Here is a 15,120-nt window from a genome sequence, read left to right as displayed (position 1 = left end):
GTGGGCTGCCTCCCACCCGCTCCCGCCTCTTTTTTTTCCCCCCCCCTCCCCCCCCCCCCCCCCCCCCCCCCCCCCCACAGCTGCAGCTCATAACCGATGATCAGCTCGTCTCTGATTTGAAGCCGTGAGCAACATGCTATTCACCGACTCTGTAGGAAGGACATGACGAGACTGAATCCACAGCTGTAAATGCTGATCACATCAGTATACGCTCTATCATCATGAACAACAACATCTGTCTTTCTGGGAAGTGGTGAGACCCTGCAGGGTCTTAAAATGAGTCACATCGGTAAAGTTACCAGAACACAAAACTCCCTAAAATCCACTGAAGGGGATGACTAAAACAAAGAAGGGAGCTCAAATTCCCCAAACAGAACTCTCATATTCCTCTGCTGCTGACCACAGCTCTCCATAAAGCTAAAGCTTTTGTTTTTAAGTAATATCTTAAAGTATAATTCTCTGTGGTATAACTGAAAACCGTAGATACATCATATAAGCTTTACGTAACAATTCTGTGAATGGATATTAGGCCTTCTAGACAGGCAGACCACATTTCATCTGAATTCTAACACTGTGATAATGGTCCCAGATTTACAGACACTGCTCTTTATACTTTTCAGGCCTTTCAACATGTGTGTATTCCATATACGAGTCTAATACAGTTTTGCGCCCCCCCCATCTCTCTGATCTGCTACAACCGTATGTCCCACCACGTTCCCCAAGGTCAGCGGACCAGTTGCTCCTCACAGTTCCAGGATCTCGTCTTAAGCGCAGAGGTGACAGGGCCTTCTCTGTAGCAGGACCAAGACTTTGGAACGAGTTACCTCTGCTTGTCAGACTGGCCCCCTCCCTCTCGGTTTTCAAGTCCCGTTTAAAAACCCACTACTATTCGGTGTCTTTCAACACCAGATGATATGTGTTTTGATCCTGTATGCTCCACACTGGTTTGTCGTCATTATCTGCATCGTTTTTATGTCTATATTCTGATTGACCTCATTTTGTATTTTGCTTTGTGTGTTACCTGCTGTTTTGTCTGTACAGCACTTTGGTTGGCCTTGTAGCTGTTTTAAGTGCTCTATAAATAAAGTGGTATGGTATGGTAATACAGTGAATCCACACTTCTACAAAAGGAGAAAACACTGCAATACAAAAACCCAAAAAAGTTCAATCTGGTCCTCTGGACATTCAAAAAAAAACAAAAACAAAACAAAGCAAAAAAATCTAGAAACGTTTCGTCTCTCATCCAAGAGACTTCCTCAGTCTGAGGTGCTGTTTTCAGCTCAGTCTCTTAAATAGCTATTAGCTATTCTAATGGCTATTTAAGAGACTGAGCTGAAAACAGCACCTCAGACTGAGGAAGTCTCTTGGATGAGAGACGAAACGTTTCTAGATTTTTTTGCTTTGTTTTGTTTTTGTTTGTTTTTTTGAATGTCCAGAGGACCAGATTGAACTTTTTTGGATTTTTCTACCTGGATTATTGAGCATGCATCAGGATGCAATACAAAAAGTTTCCCTGTCACGTGGATGTGTAGTTTCCCTCACTACACAACCTTAAAACAAACACAAATATGCGACACATGCTGAAGCAGATAAAAACACCAATCCATGGCCAAACAACAATGCATGGACTTGTGGGTCAAAGTCAACACCTTTAACATAGATTAATAAACTTTTGAAATACAAGTCTCTCCTCAGACGCAGCATCCTGCACAAGCACGGTTACTAATAACAAAAAAAGGGAACACAATAGATGTGCGTGCTAAAACTAGGTAATCCAAAAGACAAACATAAACAAATCTTAAGGCAATCAGAGCATAAGCAAAGCAATCAAGAAGCTTCCTCACACATGAACTCAATTTTGACCTGAAATGTCAGCTTGCTTGAGCCTTTGATCTTGTTACTGCTGGCTGACCTCTGACCCCACAGCTAAATAGCTTTGCGCAAAAATACCTGCAGGCACGAGGCCACAAACTAAGAATCCTCTGCAAGAACTGACCATTAACAAGGATCCAAAGTGCAGACACCTGATCAAAACAAGCATTTATGGAGATTCCTTGGAGAAGGTACATATATGTAAGTTCAGCATCCCCAAAACTCTGCTAAGGGCCTAGATAAGAGACATTTTAAAAAAGCTGGGTCAATAAATTTAGGTCTTCAGCCAGGTTGCTAGATCATTTGAAACTACATTAATCTATCCTGATGCATGCTCAATAATCCAGGTAGAAAAATCTAAAAAAGTTAAATCTGGTCCTCTGGACATTAAAAAAAACAAAACAAAGCAAATCAACAAAAGGCCAGGACTCTGCGGTCTACACTCATCTCCAGGCCAGCGGTCACTCTTTCAGGGATGAAGATGTTCACATCCTGGACAGAGAGGAACGATGGTTTGAGAGAGGAGTAAAGGAGGCCATCTTTGTGAAAAGAAATTGTCCATCATTAAACAGGGGTGGAGGCCTCCGGGTTCAACTGTCCCCCTCTTACAATGCTGTGATTGCTAGTATCACTCAGCCCTCTGTGAACAGTAAACAGCCATCAGTGTGCTAATGATCCATTGTTGGGCTGATGGTCCTTCTTGAGCATGTGATCAGCTGGTTTTGGTTGTCAGCAGCAAAACTGGTTGATCCACTCTGAGACGGTGCTATTTAAGAGACTGAGCTGAAAACAGCTCCTCAGACTGAGGAAGTCTCTCGGATGAGAGACGAAACGTTTCTACATTTTTTTGTTGATTTGCTTTGTTTTGTTTTTTTGAATGTCCAGAGGACCAGATTTAACTTTTTTAGATACATTAATCTATCCATTTATCTATCTTGAATTTAATTTAAACCCACAGCTTGTTAGAGGTGCAAAGGGCAATTTATGTGCAGAGTAGGTTCTACTAAAGTAAAAAATAAAAATCTACATTTTTTAACTGAAATAATAAAAAGTAAAGTAAAAACTGTTGAACTGTTACTGTTTCACACTAAACTAATTAAGTCATTTATACATTAGTGCCATTTTAAATTGGTTGCTATAGATGTAAAGTTTTGTTTATCAGAAACTTTCTGTACAGTGATCCTCACATCATGTCTGGAAGTTATCTAACAACATTTTTCCTATAAGAATGTTTTAGTATTCTTTCCTGTCTTCATATTTTTAACCCATGAAACAGTAAGATATTGATCAGAACAGGGACAAAAGGACTACAGGGGGGAAAGGGGAGCAGGACAATAATATTTATTTTAGAACAGACATGTTTTTCCTCACCATACATCTTGCCCTCATCTGAAAGAATGATCTTCCTCCTGCCACAAGGAGGGTAGATGGCCAAAGCTTCCTGAAAGCTCTGCTCGATGTCTGGACTCCACACGCCTTCGGGGTCCCCGTCCAATCCACGGTCGGCACTATCTGCCAGTCCCTCCCCATTGCCACTCTCCTCCTGAGCCCCATCAGGGCTGCCACGGCAACTCCACTCCGACGCAATGATGACGGTTCCAGCTACAACACCCCTGCAGCACACAGATGAGATATTGTTAGTAATTTTTGCTTTAGAAAATGATGAAGTTATAAAGCTTCCATATGTGATGTGCAAAATGATCTGCCGGGGAAACTGTTTACGTTTTTTTCCCCCCACATTAAATCAGCACTTGACCAAAATCATCCATAATACTAGAGAGCTGTTTATTTTTGCAGGAGATGAAATTAGAGAAAACAGCATTGCAATTAGCAAGGTTTATTTTCAATAAAAGAGGCAAAATACTTGTGCTGAAAACACAATCAAACTTAATCAAATACAGAAGTATGTACAAATCTAAAGTCTCACCACTATTTGCACAAGTAATAACAAAAGATATTTTACCAGAGTTCCCAGCATTTCATGAAAATAAAATTTCTCGAGTTTCCCAGATTTTTCCCCGAGTAAATCCTGAAATTCAATGAGAGGTTTCATTCATTCACACAAAAGGCTCAAAACTTAGCATCTTGGTGGTGGTCAGAGTTACATTCAGAGATTTGTTATTTTTAGGCTGCCCCCTCCCTCAGGGGTTGCCACAGCAAAACTAACTCAAATGAAAACATGGCAATTGTTTTTACACTGGATGTCCTTCCTGACGCAACCACAGACCACTGAGCTACCACAGCCCTCTGTGTGGAGCAGAGAGCTGACATCTAGGGCACCCGGGGGAGCAGATGGTGGGGGTTAAGGGCCTTGCTCAAAGGCTCAGAGTGGGGAAATCATCATCAAGAAACATGATCCCCATTCATATAGTGACCAAGCCTGAGTTTACGGCTTTAGTAAACACAATGGATAAGTGGTACAGAATGCCCTCGCGCACACATTTTAGCCAAGTTGCTATCCCGGAGCTATACAAAAACAATGCAGAAACAGAGTTGCAGCGGAGCTGAAAACAGTGGAGATTTTTGCAACTGAAACAGATTTATTGCTTGTGATCATTGAAAAATATGTGAGAAGAAGACATTGAAAAATAATCGCAAATTAAATCTAGGGATGGGGCCAATCCAATCGAGTATCGGCCTCCGATACCAGCATAATTTATGTATCGGATTTTCCGATCCACCTGCCGATATTTCCGATCCATGATGCAAGTTGGCTTCAAACTATGGAATGGATTTCCTGAACGGCGGCGTGTCTCATGAACCCAGAGTAATAAGACCCGCCTCACATTCAGGAAATCCATTTCATAGTTTGCAGCCAGCTACAATGTGAGGACTGAGTTAGCAGCACTGTGGCTAACAGCTAACAAACTTTTCATCTAAACATGTCCGCTGTGTGGAAGTATTTTACACTAGAAACACAAAACAAGACAGCAATGTGCAATGTCTGCAGAGCCATAGCGCCACATTAAACAGAGGTAAAGTTAGTTTTACGATGGACATTTGAGCTCCGTGGCTTCAGCGGGGCGCTGCTCTTTGCTCAACCCACAACAGGCGACTCGACCCCGGCCAGCCGCGTCCAATCTGCCCGTCTCTGAGGAGGGACAGACTGAGCGTGGCTGCCCCAAATCAGGCTGCCTGCTTCGGATTGAACAAGAAGAAGACATCGCTGAAACCACGGAGCTCAAATGTTTACAGAGAAGTTGCTAAACTTCATCATAATTAATGACCAACCACTATCAGTTGTAGAAAACAAAGGGTTTCACAGTTTGATATTTGCTTCCAAGATATAGTTTACCCTCCAGGAGATATTTATCAGTACAAGAGTAGACAATCATAAAAAACATGATTTGAAAATTATATATATTAAAAACAAAAACAGCTACATTATAAAGTGATGTAAAATACTAAAAACAGGAACATGCCTGTTGGTTTATGCCAGGTGTTTGAAGCCATTTAACATTTTATTTTATTTAATTCATTTATTCATTCATTCATTCATTTAAAAGAAACAAAAAAAAAAAATCATCAAAAAGAAAACATTGAATGAAAAGAGTGCAGAAAGAAGAAAAATAATTCTTACATCTGCCCCTTATTTAAAAAAAATATATAAAATAACTAAACAATCACATAAATTAATCACTTTAATATCCACTTTAAAGCTAGGAATAAAAATAAACATCTTTTGTGTTAGCAGAATTTAATTCTAACTTTAAAACTTATCCAACATTAATAAAACTTACCTCAAGTCGCCTTTTTTGACATGCATGCATATATTTGTACAAATTGTACTTGAGAGGAGATTATTACAGCCTCATATAAAATCATTGATGATCATGATATCGGAACTGGATCGGTATTGGCCGATATTTAGATTTAGGTACCGGGATCGGAAGTAAAAAAAAAAAGTGGATCGGTGCATCCCTAATTAAATCGCAATATTGAGGTTAAAAAAATATATTAAAAAATCGCAATTGAATATTTTCCAAAATCGTTCAGCCCTAGCGCATACTGCAATCACTAATAATTATATTGTATAACATGGGACATTAAACAGCCACCACAGCCAGTTAGTAAGGATATGTGTGCTATGCACACCATAGCAGAACATGGACTCAGTGATAATACTGCAATTAATTAAATTTCAGAACAAGTCACAACAGAAGTTGTCTCAGGGCACTGAACAGAAACATTCACTTACATAAAAAGTCGATAGTAAAGTTATCTATCTAAGGAAGCCAGCAGATGGTGTTGAATCTTTCACTCATGTAATTAACACACGTAAATGTCAAAATCTCAGAAAGTACATCTTTTAAATCAGCAGGTTCAAGTACCTAAATTTTCCCTAATCTTTGATACTTTTCTTGAATTCGCTGAGTTTTCCATATCTGGAAAATGTGAGTCATTTTTCAGGATTTCCCTGATTTCCAGAGTCGCTGGGAACCCCGTTTAGGGCGATGGGAATTTTGTCCCTTCTCAATTCATTAGCAGCTGCAAGTCTTCGGTATTCATTACTCACAACAACAGCTGCCAAAAAGGCTGACAACTTTCAAAGGTTTTGCAAAAGAGACGACACAAAAAATTCCAAGTGTGCAAACGTGATTTGCTTTTAATGTTACAAAAATGAAAGTAACTTGAATTAATTAGAATTTCTAAGAATTCAGTCTACAACTCCATTGGTTTATCTGAATGGATCCCGTGCATTTTTAGTGCCAGAGGAGGAGAAACGGACTGAGCAGCATTAAGCTTAGATGATCCCAATTCAGAGGTAAATGTTGCATTATACATTGACTAGAACTCTGGATTAGCTTGGTGGTAAAGATATTTAGGGGATATACGTTTGAAGTCTCGTTCAATATCTGAACGTTTAGGCACTGTAAATCTGCAAGTCTTTCACAACACGCAAAAACTATTGTATGTCTTTAAGATAACGATGTAGTTCAAGTGGAATGTTTTTATTATTTTCTAACAGAACACAAATTCTCAAGTACCTGTATTTATTTAGACCGCTGGATGGCTCAGTTCATGCAAATGTTAAAAACATAAGTGGACTTCTATTCTGTAAGCTGAAGATGTTTTGCTTCCCATCCAGTGGGGTTTCTCAGTTCAGTAAAGTCTGGAGTCCATCCAGGAAAGACAATGAGCTTTAAAATGCTTCCAGTGACTTTTCAACATGTTGGATGGTAGTTCAATCAGCACTGGAGGCCAAGTTCTTGTTTGGGGGATACTTGACTACAGGGAGAAAAATAATAATCTAGTTTTCAAGATAATGATCTTAATAATTATTTAGCTGAAGGACTAAGTAACATATTCCCAACTGCAAAGGATGACCACAATAGATGGACAGATTTTTTAAAAAATATTTAAAGTCTAATTAAAAAGATTTGCTAATAAAAATACTACTCTAGTCGGAGTGTTATTTTAGACACAACATAGTGCCTACCACACCTCTAGCAAAAAGAAAAGCAGCCCATACAGGTCCTTCTCAAAAAATTAGCATATTGTGATAAAGGTAATTATTTTCCATAATGTAATGATAAAAATGAAACTTTCATATATTTCAGATTCATTGCACACCAACTGAAATATTTCAGGTCTTTAATTGTTTTAATACTGATGATTATGGCATACAGCTCATGAAAACCCAAAATGCCTGTCCCAAAAAATTAGCATATCATGAAAAGGTTCTCTAAACAAACTATTAACCTAACCATCTGAATCAACGACGTAACTCTAAACACCTGCAAAAGATTCCTGAGGCTTTTAAAAACTCCCAGCCTTGTTCATTACTCAAAACCGCAATCATGGGTAAGACTGCCGACCTGACTGCTGTCCAGAAGGCCATCATTGACACCCTCAAGCAAGAGGGTAAGACACAGAAAGAAATTGCTGAATGAATAGGCTGTTCCCAGAGTGCTGTATCAAGGCACCTCAGTGGGAAGTCTGTGGGAAGGGAAAAGTGTGGCAGAAAACGCTGCACAACGAGAAGAGGTGACCGGACCCTGAGGAGGATTGTGGAGAAGGGCCGATTCCAGACCTTGGGGGACCTGCGGAAGCAGTGGACTGAGTCTGGAGTAGAAACATCCAAAGCCACCGTGCACAGGCGTGTGCAGGAAATGGGCTACAGGTGCCGCATTCCCCAGGTCAAGCCACTTTTGAACCAGAAACAGCGGCAGAAGCGCCTGACCTGGGCTACAGAGAAGCAGCACTGGACTGTTGCTCAGTGGTCCAAAGTACTTTTTTCGGATGAAAGCAAATTTTGCATGTCATTCGGAAATCAAGGTGCCAGAGTCTGGAGGAAGACTGGGGAGAAGGAAATGCCAAAATGCCAGAAGTCCATTGTGAAGCACCCACAGTCAGTGATGGTCTGGGGTGCCATGTCAGCTGCTGGTGCTGGTCCACTGTGTTTTATCAAGCGCAGGGTCAATGCAGCTAGCTATCAGGAGATTTTGGAGCACTTCATGCTTCCATCTGCTGAAAAGCTTTATGGAGATGAAGATTTCATTTTTCAGCACGACCTGGCACCTGCTCACAGTGCCAAAACCACTGGTAAATGGTTTACTGACCATGGTACTACTGTGCTCAATTGGCCTGCCAACTCTCCTGACCTGAACCCCATAGAGAACCTGTGGGATATTGTGAAGAGAAAGTTGAGAGACGCAAGACCCAACACTCTGGATGAGCTTAAGGCTGCTATCGAAGCATCCTGGGCCTCCATAACACCTCAGCAGTGCCACAGGCTGATTGCCTCCATGCCACGCCACATTGAAGCAGTCATTCATGCAAAAGGATTCCCGACCAAGTATTGAGTGCATAAATGAACATGATTATTTGAAGGTTGGCGTTTTTTGTATTAAAAACACTTGTCTTTCATTGGTGGGATGAAATATGCTAATTTTTTGGGACAGGCATTTTGGGTTTTCGTGAGCTGTATGCCATAATCATCAGTATTAAAACAATTAAAGACCTGAAATATTTCAGTTGGTGTGCAATGAATCTGAAATATATGAAAGTTTCATTTTTATCACTACATTATGGAAAATAATGACCTTTATCACAACATGCTAATTTTTTGAGAAGGACCTGTAAATCCCAGGATTAGCATCTCCTACTACAGTTTATTTCATAAATATATATATATATATATATATATATATATATATATATATATTAGGTTGAAACAATGGTCATGTGTGAACTCAATTTTACTGTCAGAATATGTGCATCAATGTTGCTCCAATGGAATGATGAAAATAAAGAAATATATAGATCCCCAGTAGCAAAATTAGCAGCAGCACATGTCTTTGCACCGGAAGCCTCTATTTCACTTGGGGGTGGGGGGTTTCAGCTGCAGGACTTTGAGGTAAGCAAACGACGCCATTCAATGGAAGTTTCAATCGTGTAGACTTGGGGGTGGGGGGTTGTGTTAAAAACATGAACCAAGCAACAGTCTTAAATCAAAGTAGAAGCTGACCGAGTGCTGATGATTAGGACTGCTTTAAAACGGTTTGTGTTTCTACTGACACTTGTGCTATAATAAGTAGCCCAGCATGAAAAGGTCAAATATATTTAAAGTAAAGATATTACCAATTAATTCAAAACATGTTTTTGCTAAAATGTGCATCTGTAATGACAACTCTGCCACACTGTTCACAATCTACATGACCCGTTAATACTTGTCAAATAGCCCAAAAAAGTTCAGTCTGGTCCTCTTGACATTCAAAAAAACAAAACAAAAAAATGTAGATTCGTTTCGTCTTTCATCCAAAAGACTTCCTCAGTCTGAGGTGCTGAGGAAGTCTTTCGGATGAAAGACGAAACGTATCTACATTTTTTTGCTTTGTTTTGTTTTTTTGAATGTCCAGAGGACCAGACTGAACTTTTTTGGATTTTTCTACCTGAATTATTGAGCATGCATCAGGATACTTGTCAAATAGGTTTTCTGCTGCCAACATCGTAGTCAGGTCATTCCAGGGAAGAGGACCTCGGATAAAAAGTTCAGGGTGCTTTAGAACCAAAGTTAATCTAAAGATCTACATTAGTACAGTGCATTTACTATATAAAAATAACAATATAATACAGAAATTACACACAGGATAAATGTCTAAATTTAACACGCAGCTGGACACAAAACAACTAATCTTGAAGCCATACAAACTTCTTAGAAGTCAGAGCGCAGGAAACATGAGGACATTGCACATTTTCTTGTTATTGTTGCGGATGGTCCAAGACGTTTATGAGTCTCAGACGAATGTAGCCAGGAGTGTAATGTTTTCCAGAGCGTGGCAAACATGGTCCGTGCCACAAAAGAACCACAAAGCATCGGTGTGGTCACTGAACTTCCCCTGCTGCAGTGGGCTTCTACAACACACTGTGTGCACAGCCTTTTCAGAGTCAGTCACTGCTGACTGGGCTGTGTGTGTGGTTTCCATAGTGATTCGACCAGTCTGTTGAAATGGTAAAAGAGCTTCTTTTTTTTTTAGTGAATGTGCACAACACGAAAAAGTGATGGTCACAACATATTACACAGTACCCTAAGTTAGTTTAATTATCTTCAACACTTTAAACTATCCAGAGCTGGCAGATATTCGAGACTTTGCGCTCCTCCACCTTCCACTTGAGGATGCCCCAAAGATGCTCTATGGGGTTTAGGTCTGGAGACAAGCTTGGCCAGTCCATCACCTTTACCCTGAGCCTCTTCAATAAATCAGTGGTCGTCTTAGAGGTGTGTTTGGGGTCATTATCATGCTGGAACACTGCCCTGCGACCCAGTTTCCAGAGGGAGGGGATCATGCTCTGCTTCAGTATTTCACAGTACATATTGGAGTTCATGTGTCCCTCAATGAAATGTAACTCCCCAGCACCTGCTGCACTCATGCAGCCCCAGACCATGGCATTCCCACCACCTTGCTTGACTGTAGGCAGCACACACTTATCTTTGTACTCCTCACCTGATTGCCGCCACACATGCTTGAGACCATCTGAACCAAAAAAAATTAATCTTGGTCTCATCAGACCATAGGACATGGTTCCAGTAGTCCATGTCCTTTGTTGACACATCTTCAGCAAACTGTTTGCTTGCTTTCTTGTGTAGACTTCAGAAGAGGCTTCCTTCTGCTTGGACGGCCATACAGACCAGTTTCCTGCGCCTATCTTTCAAAGACTGCATTTGGATGTGACGCTGAGCACGTGCACTCAGCTTCTTTGGACGACCAACGCGAGGTCTGTTCTGAGTGGACCCTGCTCTTTTAAAACGCTGGATGATCTTGGCCACTGTGCTGCAGCTCAGTTTCAAGGTGTTGGCAATCGTCTTGGAGCCTTGGCCATCTTCATGTGGCACAACAATCCGTCTTTTAAGATCCTCCTGAGGTGCCCTGTTGGAACTTTCAGTGACCAGTATGAGAGAATGTGAGAGCTGTACTACAAAACTGAACACACCTGCTCCCTATGAACACCTGAGACCTCTAACACTAACGAGTCACATGACATTTTGGAGGGAAAATGACAAGCAGTGCTCAGTTTGGACATTTAAGGGTGTACTCACTTTTGTTACCGGTGGTAACATTAATGGCTGTATATTGAGTTATTGTGAGGGAAGAATAAATTTACACTGTTGTATACGCTGCACACAGAATACTTTTCATTGTGTCAAAGTGTCATTTTGTCAGTGTTGTCCCATGAAAAGATAAACTTAAATATCTGCAGGAATGTGAGGGGAGTACTCACTTTTGTGATACACTGTAGGAGGGACTTGATTCAGAAGTTTAGTTTTATAGAAAGGAGAAAGAAAAAATTAATTCTGGGCATAAAACGCTTTAATTGAATCACTGAACGTTTGTAAAGCATAACAAAATTTAAGTATACACAGTTTTATTGATTACTTTTCTAGACATGTTCAGGAGATATTTGTCAACATTACGAACACATTAACACCTAGTCACCTACAAACACGCATGCATACGCACATACACAAAACTGAATTATCACCGGCTGTTTCGCTGCAAGCAATAAAAAAAGCATGACTATGTTCTTTCCATTTGGCCTTTCATGCATTAAAAATGACATTTTGTCATATTAAAATACTAAAAACTTTATTAGCAGCTTCAATCACACTCAGTTACTTTAATACTAACTGAATTCCATTAAATCAAGACAATACACATGAATGAACACATTGTATAATGTTATAGTCTGTAACGGACACTAACAAGAAGTAAACAATGTTAATGTCACAGACTTCAAGCGATTTTTGGTTAAATGACCGGTGTCACTCTTAAACTTTTCAAACTTGAAAGTCAAAATTTGTTTTTCTAATTGGAGAAACGCTTCTTGATACATTTAAAAAATAATTGTGGAATATTAAGTCCCTTCTGCATCACTGACTTGGAACAGACTCATAATTATGACTGTCACCATGAGATCTTTCATTAAATGAGTTGGACTACCTACACCATGCGGTCCAGGATAACCACATCTCTCACAATTCTGTACAATTCTTGAGCAAGAGAAACCTGGCCAAATGAAATGATGTCAATTATGTCTTTACAATATAAAGCTTATAAACTATGAAAGAAATGCATATCTCCCACGGCCTTTCATGCCAGAGCTTTAGACTAAGATAATTTAATGTTAAGAAGTGACAGGGTTGTAACTGTTTTGATCAAACTGGCTGCAAAAGTAAATTGATTAAAAATTATTAAATTGTTAACTAATTGGGTTGACTCCAACAGTGTATGCTAAAGTTTTAGTTAGGCAAAGGTTCGCCTCAGTGAGTACACATGGAGGATGTGTTCTGTCCAAGTAACTAGTATAAAATATGTAATGTATGGTTTATAGATATTTTTGTTTTCCAAGATCACTGGCGGTGGTAGCCATCTTGAACTGGACTGGTTCCAAATGGTAAGGAGTTGCAGAGATGCTAATTATTTCCTGAAAGTTGCATGAAAATCTACCAAGTGGTTCATCTGATGTTTGCAAAGTTGACTCCAAAAAGGTGAACAGCAGCTTTCTTGAAATCAGGTTCACTCCAAAAAGGTAATCAGACAGTTACACACACATCCAGTGATTAACTTCTACACATTTCATTAAAACACACAACAAAACATCACCTCCCTTCGCTTTTCGTTGGGATAACAACTAAACTTTAACCTCAACTTTAGGACACGATTGTGCTCATGTGGCTCTGCCAGTTTCAATATAGCTCCCAGTGGGCTAAAGATCAGGTGCTTTGTGCTGTGAGAAGCCAGTAAAGCATGGGGCTAAATAAAACTATGAGCTCAGCAGACTCTGAAAGGACACAAGCACAGTCCGAGCTGCGCCAATGAGCGCCGCGGGGACACGGCTGCTCAAGCCCGGCTTCATCACAGCACCCAACACGGACTTCCATGGCAACTTCAGTTCACCACTACGACACCTTTAAGTAGATTTTAGAAGATACGATCCATTGGAAATCAGAGTTCCAGGATAAAATGTGTGCCGAAATGTTCGCCCTTGTCGTTTCCGTTTAGAAAACTTTTACGTATGCTAGCAGCTAGCATGAACCGTGGGGGGAAATGAAATCACGGTCGGTCGAGAGACGTTTAGTCAACAAACTGCTTCCCTCCCCAGACAAGTAAACTTACATAGGTCGTGCTAAAAGTAAAAAAAACACAGAGAGACACAACACACAAAGGCGTTAAGCTGTGTAGCAAACTTTGCTGTCAGCCATTAGTAAAAGCTGCTAACACTCTCGAACTGGCATGCTAGTTCGTTAGCTTGGAGGCTAACAAAACCGTAACAAACTGCAAACTACCTCGGAGACGCCAACAACAAAAAGTAAGCGGCTGAATCACGGGCGGTTGGTTAAACACACAAAAGGGGGCTGTCAGCTAAACGCACGAGACTCTGAATCAGCAAAGCCGCGCCGGGAAAATGCAAAATATGTGAAATATCCCAAAACTTCCAGCTACGCTGCCGCTGCGGCGTGAAAAGTTGCTGCACACAACAAAGAAAGTTCTCCGGGAGCGCACTCACCTCACGGCGGCCTCCCCTGCGCTGTTCTTACAACCACAAGCTCCTCTGGTTTATTCAAAACCTCCGTTTGTGCAAGAAACTTGCCCACCTATTCTGCCAGGTGGTGGTGGTGCGGGGAAAACAATTGTCTTTGACAGAAAACAAAGTTGGAATGCGAAGTATGACTTCGGTATGAAATCAACGCTAGGGTGAAAAACGCGCAGAGGCGTGGCGTCGATACACGACGAGCAAAAAGTTTTGTGTCTTCCAGCTCCAACTCCTCCCCTGACACCAGACTCCTGATGTGGGAGAGGAGCCGAGCTGCTGCCGCAAAACATATTTTGAAAAATGTAGGAAATCGCAACGTTTCCAACTTAAAATGTACGTGAAAGAAAGTGCACACGCAGCGTTTTTTTTTAAATTTTTTTTAAGGATGCGGTGCAAATGTATGGAGCCCCGCAAGTGCCAGGAATTTAGGGAATTAAAGGTGCAACAATAAACAATCATAAAGGATGCATACAAATTGAGAATAACAAGTGAAAATAAAATGGTATTAAAAAAATGTAACATTAAAAAAAAACAAGTTTAGGTTGTAAGGTGATGTATGAAAACTAAAAACAAGAACATGTCCGCATTGTTTTTTTTTTCAGGAACGTAACATTTGTTTAAGAAAGGTCAAGGTGGAGAGCTTCAGATCTTTTTGCAAGATATTCCAGGAGCGGAGTAGGAGAAGGCCCTTTTGGCTAGTTCAGTCCTCACTGAGGGAACACTGCAGGTAATAATGTAATAATTTAATTTTTAGTTTTCTACATCACCTTACAACCTAGCTGTTGTTTTTGGTTACATTTTTTAATACCATTTTATTTTCACTTGTTATTCTCAATTTGTATGCATCCTTTATGATTGTCTTTGTTGTCCACTGTTGTCATCACTCTTTGTTAAAATCAGATCTCTCTTGTAAATGAGTCCACGTGGCTCAATGGGATTAACCTGTATGAATTGAATTGGGTTGAATGAATTCATACTCAACTACTCACTACAGGCTCATGTTCGGTCTGCCGTTTAGTATTATTTTACATTATTAGTGTTAAGCATATATCTTAGATCTTTAAGCATATCATTTAGCGCTCGTTTAGCATATATCTTAGTGTATATCTTAGATCCTTATATACTGTTTCTTTTGATGCTTTTTATTTTTGCTATTTTGGGGTGTAACTGGGACCTTGAGTACACAATTTTGTTTCACCTCATGTACCACAT

At 40.2% G+C, this 15,120-nt stretch overlaps 1 protein-coding gene across 1 annotated transcript in view; it reads right to left on the bottom strand.

Annotated features, from left to right (window-relative positions):
* The window catches only part of tead3a (TEA domain family member 3 a), a 35,531-nt gene that overhangs the window by 8,573 nt on the left and 11,838 nt on the right, over positions 1-15,120 (bottom strand). Inside the window, exons 2-3 of the mRNA XM_037684477.1 lie at positions 13,882-13,926; positions 3,244-3,485 (exon numbers count right to left, since the gene is read on the bottom strand). Of these exons, the coding sequence (XP_037540405.1) occupies positions 3,244-3,485; positions 13,882-13,926 (287 nt within the window). The remainder of the gene's footprint in view (positions 1-3,243; positions 3,486-13,881; positions 13,927-15,120) is intronic.

This window comes from Nematolebias whitei, chromosome 11 (genome assembly GCF_014905685.2).
Source record: "Nematolebias whitei isolate Nwh7 chromosome 11, NemWhi1, whole genome shotgun sequence".
In the NCBI taxonomy this organism is placed as follows: Eukaryota; Metazoa; Chordata; class Actinopteri; order Cyprinodontiformes; family Rivulidae; genus Nematolebias; species Nematolebias whitei.
Note: the sequence above shows the minus strand (reverse complement) of the source record. Positions and strands in the feature narration are given on the sequence as shown.